The sequence below is a fragment of the Moschus berezovskii genome, chromosome 3 (assembly GCF_049115385.1).
Source record: "Moschus berezovskii isolate FMDL1 chromosome 3, NW_MosBer_1.0, whole genome shotgun sequence".
Lineage (NCBI taxonomy): Eukaryota > Metazoa > Chordata > Mammalia > Artiodactyla > Moschidae > Moschus > Moschus berezovskii.
The window spans coordinates 15,760,279-15,766,278 of NC_142462.1; the positions used below are offsets into that span (position 1 = coordinate 15,760,279).

The 6,000-nt window shown below is 47.5% G+C and overlaps 1 protein-coding gene across 1 annotated transcript in view; it reads right to left on the reverse strand.

Moving 5' to 3' along the window:
- Positions 1-5,187, reverse strand: part of FAM133B (family with sequence similarity 133 member B) — a 28,061-nt gene extending 22,874 nt beyond the window's left edge. Inside the window, exon 1 of the mRNA XM_088833250.1 lies at positions 5,062-5,187. Within this exon, the coding sequence (XP_088689376.1) occupies positions 5,062-5,085 (24 nt within the window). The 5' untranslated portion in view covers positions 5,086-5,187. The remainder of the gene's footprint in view (positions 1-5,061) is intronic.
- Between the last annotated feature and the right edge of the window lie 813 nt (positions 5,188-6,000).

Sequence of the window (6,000 nt, forward strand, 5' to 3'; positions counted from 1 at the left end):
AAATAAGATAATCACTTTTAAACCAGGAGTATAGTATCTATCGGAGAAGGCAATGGCACCCCACTCCAGTACTCTTGCCTGGAAAATCCCAAGGATGGAGGAGCCTGGTAGGCTGCAGTCCATGGGGTCGCGAAGAGTTGGACATGACTGAGCGCCTTCACTTTCACGCATTGGAGAAGGAAATGGCAACCCAATCCAGTGTTCTTGCCTGGAGAATCCCAGGGACAGGGGAGCCTGGTGGGCTTCCGTCTATGGGGTCGCACAGAGTCGGACATGACTTGAAGCGACTTAGCAGCAGCAGCATAGTATCTATCACCTTCTTACTTCTTACGTATCATGTCATAATTTTAGCAGTGCTTAATGATAAACCATTTTAAGTCTGAAACTGTAAAAACTTCATTTTCAAAGTTATAAATATATACATGAATGTTAAAACTATATCACCAAAAGAGGAAAAACTGAAAATATCCAAATAGCCATCAACCTGAGATACAGCAAATACACTATATTCCCCAAACGAAATACTAGGTTGGTGCAAATGTAACTGCAGTTTTTGCATTGCTGAAATTTGCTGTTTGACATTGGAATATATTCATAATAAATGTAGTCATGTTATACATCATTTTAATGCACATTTCTCACTTCATGGTTTTTTGCTAATGACTTATTACTTGTTTATTTTATATTTACTTTGGACTATGGAAATGATGTTAGACAAAAAGCAAATTTGAGCGGATTTTCCTGTTAGAGTTCAAAATAGGCCGTAAAGCAGTGGAGACAATTCCCAATATTGACAATGCATTTGGCCCAAGAACTGGTATTGAAATGTACAGAGCAATGGTGGTTCAAGAAGTTTTGCAAAGGAAACAAGAAGAGCCTTGAAATCGAGGAGCACAGTGCCCAGTCATCGGAAGTCTACAATGACCATTTGAGAGCTGTCATCGAGGTTGATCCTCTTACAATTACATGAGAAGTTGCCTAAGAACGCAACAACAACCATTCTATAGTTGTTTGGCATCTGAAGTGAACTGGAAAGATGAAAAAGCTCGGTAAGTCAGTACCTCATGAGCTGCCCACAAATCAAAATCACTGTCATTCTGAAGTGCCGCCTTCCCTTGTCCTATGCAACAACGGGCCATCTCTCAGTCAGACTGTGCTGTGCCACGAGAACTGGTCTTAGCTACGGACTCTCCAGTTGTGGTGTGCAGGCTCAGCTGCCCCATGGCAGGTGGGGTCCTAGTTCCCTGACCAGGTATCAAACCCACATCCCCTGTGCTAGAAGGCAGATTCCCAAGCACCAGATCACCAGGGAAGTCCCAAGAAAACATTGCTATATCACCACTGCTCTTGTGCTTGCTTCTGGACATTCAGGACTTGACATAAACACACCATACTACTGGATTCTACTGTACAGTACACAAAAGCACAACTACTTGAAGAGGATGCACGTACATGACAATACATGCCACACAGGCAAACTAACATGTGACTATACATGCGAAAGCATGTTTGCATCTTTGAAAGTTTGCAGCGTGAAGGTTCATATGCAGAGGACTTAGTATAGTGGCAAGTTTTCATTGTAGTTTTAAATAATCTGAACACGACATTTACTATGTTTTACAGCCTTTAAACTTTCTAGCATGTATCTTAAAAACTCATTAATATTTTAATGCGTTTTAATGTCTACTGTGAAACTGCATCTTCAAAGTACATATCATCCTATCTTACTGCTTACTTTTCAGAGGAATATAAAATAGTACATTCGTATGCTAGGAGTCCATGTTAATCATGGACAAGTTATGGCACAATCACGTGAGCTATTACTGAGTATGTAATAAGGCTTAACTTTCAAGCTTTTGATAAACACTATGCCCAGTCTGCTTAAGTACACTCTAAACAGCTCCATTATTTATTTTAATTACAATGGTAATACTCATGAAGTGCATCTTAAAAACTCCTTGCAAAACACTTGATCATGAGTCTGTGCTCGTAATCATTAAGCAACAGTGCTTCTCTCTATGATGCACAACAAAAAGATTTTAAAAACCAAAAAGCAACCATTTCACAAAGGTAAAGCTCTTTCACTTACTATGCATAAGTGTGAAAATAATGCTTCTAACATTAGTGCATTATACATAGTATATATAATGGCTGAGCATAAAACAAAATAAAGAAATTATGCAATTTCTTAAAATGTCTATGACTTAATCATTATGACCTTTTAAATCAAACACCCATACTTATATGTAAAACTGTCTGTGGCTCCAAACTGCTCCATGAGCTTGGGTGACAGAAAATGGGTTGGTTTTTTGGAAGTCAGGATGGCAAAATGGGCTCAAGGGAATATGTAAGTGGGCAGCTAGGAAAAGAGCAACTGCAGTGAAGTTGTTGAGGACAAAACGTGCAGAACTTCATTTGTTACTCCTATTTTTATCTAGAGGATACACCTGTTTTAGTAAAAACAGAAAAGAACAAGAAAGAAACTTCTGGAAAATAATGGGCACAAAGGGTGACCAGTGGCTCAGACAGTATAAAGAATCTTCTGCAATGTGGGAGACCCAGGTTCGGTATTTGGGTCAGGAAGATCCTCTGGAGAAGGGAATGGCTACCCACTCCAGTGTTGCTGCCTGGAGAATTCCACGGACATAGGAGCCTGGCGGGCTACATGGGGTTGCAAAGAGTCAGACACGACTGAGCAACTAACACTTTCACGCTTTACAAATCTTAAGGATTAAAATATTTAGTGGGGAAAAAAAAGTTGCTTAAGAACGTACAATATCAAAATAAATAAAAAGGAGTGTACAATATCAAGAGGGAACTCTAATCTTCCAACCCGGGGATCAAACCTAAATTAAGGACTTCAGACGAAAATGACGCACCAATGTATGCTCATTACCCTTAATAAACATACTGCTCAGGTGTGGGAGTTGAAGATAGGGGAGGCACAGTGCGTCTATGGGCAGGGAGCATATGGGAACTCTCTGTACTTTCTGCCCAATTTTGCCTTAAGACCAAATGAGCTCCAAAAAGTAAAGTCTATTTTTTAAAAAACTTCAACCTGAAATTTATGGCTTTTTAGAAAACAATTCTGTCATCTCTAAAACCATGATTTTTATCATCAATGTAAAAAGAAAAAAAATGCCATTATTTTCAAATGCAAATATTCATTTTATCTGTAAAGCCATCTCATCCTCTGTCCATCCCCTTCGCCTCCTGCCCCCAATCCCTCCCAGCATCAGGGTCTTTTCCAATGAGTCAGCTCTTCGCATCAGGTGGCCAAAGTATTGCAGTTTCAGCTTCAGCATCAGTCCTTCCAACGAACACCCAGGACTGATCTCCCTTAGAATGGACTGGCTGGATCTCCTTGCAGTCCAAGGGACTCTCAGGAGTCTTCTCCAACACCACAGTTCAAAAGCATCAATTCTTCGGCGCTCAGCTTTCTTCACAGTCCAACTCTCACATCCATACATGACCATTGGAAAAATCATAGCCCTGACGGATTTTGTTGGCAAAGTAATGTTTCTGCATTTTGGTTCCCAGAAATCTTTTATTATGAAGACTATATAAAACTATGAGTTTTGAACATATTAAGTATTTCAGAGAAGATGTGATTCATGGGGTCGCAGAGAGTTGGACACGACTAAGCGACTGAACTGAAAGCTCTTTGAGCACCTCTCCCTCCCCCAAACAGCAAAGGAAATTAATCGCTTAATTTTTAAAAAGCTAGTTCATTAAATTTAGTACATTAACTTCAACAGCATTTTTTTTTTTAAATTTTGCTGCACATTGGTTTAAAACCCCATCATGGCCAAGCCTAGCAACTGTAACCTAAGGTTATCGCAAATTCCTTATGTTCATGGCCCATGCAATCTGATTCACAACTTGGGCTTTCCAAACCACGCTAGTGGACACCTAGAATGCCTTCCTCCCACTCCGCCTGTGAAAACGGAAAACCTCAGAACCTCGAGTTTTCATCAGCCCTTTCTTACTTTCTGTTATTAGTTACTTCTGTATCTCTTTCATCTCACTTACAGAGTAACAACTTGCAGACCAAACACTGGCCCGCCCATCTTGCCTTGTGGGGTCTCAACTATTCTGCAAAGCTATGGGCTGCACTGATGCCACTCTACAGATGAAAACAGCGACGTATGCTAGGTCATCCAACTCCGGAGAGCCCAAAACTGACATTCCAGCCTGGGTCTGAGTCCAGAGTCAACCAGCAAGCCATTTATTCCTTCTCGGGGCCTACTAAGTGCCAGGTGGGGTTCCCAGATGGCTAAAACGGCAAAGAATCTGCCTGCAATGCAGGAGACCCGGGTTCGATCCCAGTGTTGGGAAGATACCCTGGAGGAGGGAATGGCGACCCACTCCAGTATTCTTGCCTGGAAAATCCCATGGACAGAGGAGCCTGGCGGACTGTGGTCCATGGGGGTCACAAAAGAGTCGGACACGACAGAGCGACACACACACGCGCGTAGTGCTGGGCTCTCGGGCCAGATCAAAGCATTTGGCTTTGATCCTGGTTCTTAAACCAGGGAGCCCGCCTGCCTCTAGAACTGGGCGCCCTGCAGGCCCCGGGTGTAGGGACAGCGTCCCAGACCTCCGCGCCTCGGTCCCACCCGAGTGCGCGACAGCGGCGCAGAGACGGGGCGGGCGATTCCGGTCGGGGTGGCGGGGGCGGGCTCCGGCGCCGTCCCAGGCCGCAGACTTCGGACTTGTTTACGGGAGGGGTCAGAGGACCCTCGGCGGCTCGGCACGGTGGGCACTGCTGGCCCGAATGCGGGGGCGGGGGCTGCCACAGAGCACTGCCAGAGGGGCGGCAGGGCTGGCCGGATGTCAGGCAAAGCGGGGCGAGAGAGACAAGGGACGGGCCTGGGGCCCACAGGCGCCAGCCGCGCGCGGCGCAAGCGCGTCCAGGGCCGGCCGCGCCGTGGGGGGCGCCGCGGCTCCAGCCTCAAGGTCCGGGCGCCGCCGCTGGCCCTCGGGCCCAGCCGGGAAGGGCGGGCGGTCCCGCTGCCCCGCCGCCGCGTCGCCCCGCTGTGTTCCCCGCCCGGAACTCACCACTCTATTGTCCCGCTTCCCCATGGTGCCGGCCTGAGCGCTCCGCCAGCCCTCAGCGCGGAGAGCAGGCCAGCGCGGCGACCGAAGCGGGCCCGAGGCAGGTCCTTCGGCCAACTCCCCGCCCCATCGAGAGAGCGGCGCCTCGCGGACCCGGCGGCCGCGGCAGCCCACAGCGCCACCTCCCGCCGCGGAGGACACGCAGGCGCCCGCGCTCACTGCTGTTCCCAGGCGCCGCCTGGGGATTCCCGGCCTTGGCCGCTCACCCAAGAGCATTCCTCACCAGCAGCATTGCGGGAGGAAGTGACACCCCACTCCAGTGTTCTTGCCTGGAGAATCCCAGGGACGGGGGAGCCTGGTGGGCTGCCGTCAATGGGGTCGCGCAGAGTCGGACACGACTGAAGAGACTTAGCAGCAGCTGCAGCAGCAGTACAGCAGCATGGCCCAGGCAGCTGCTTTCTGTTTGGCTTTGGATTGTTTTGCTTTCTGCCATCCCTGATGTACTGAAATTCTGATGTACTGATTATTCCAAGGCCTGTTGTGTTCCACTATTATTCCACTATGCCTGTGTGCTTGGCATAGTGAGGATGCTGGGGATAGATAAAGTGAGAACTAGGACGGAGGAAGTCCCTCAGAATCCATCAAGTGGTGGCGGAGAAGTCAGTGCTCTCATAGATATTGCTAAAGACATTGCCTTTTAAATTCAGTCCCGTTCATCTGTCGCTCATGTGTCCATTTCACACGTTTTTTAACACCTGTGCTTGTGCTTACTCGCGCAGTCGTGTCCGACTCTTTGCGACCCCATAGACTGCAGCCCGCCAGGCTCCTCTGTCCATGGGATTCTCCAGGCAGGAACACTGGAGTGGGCTGCCATGCCCTCCTCCAGGGGATCTTCCCGACCCAAGAATCGAACCCAGGTCTCCTGCACTGCAGGAGGATTTT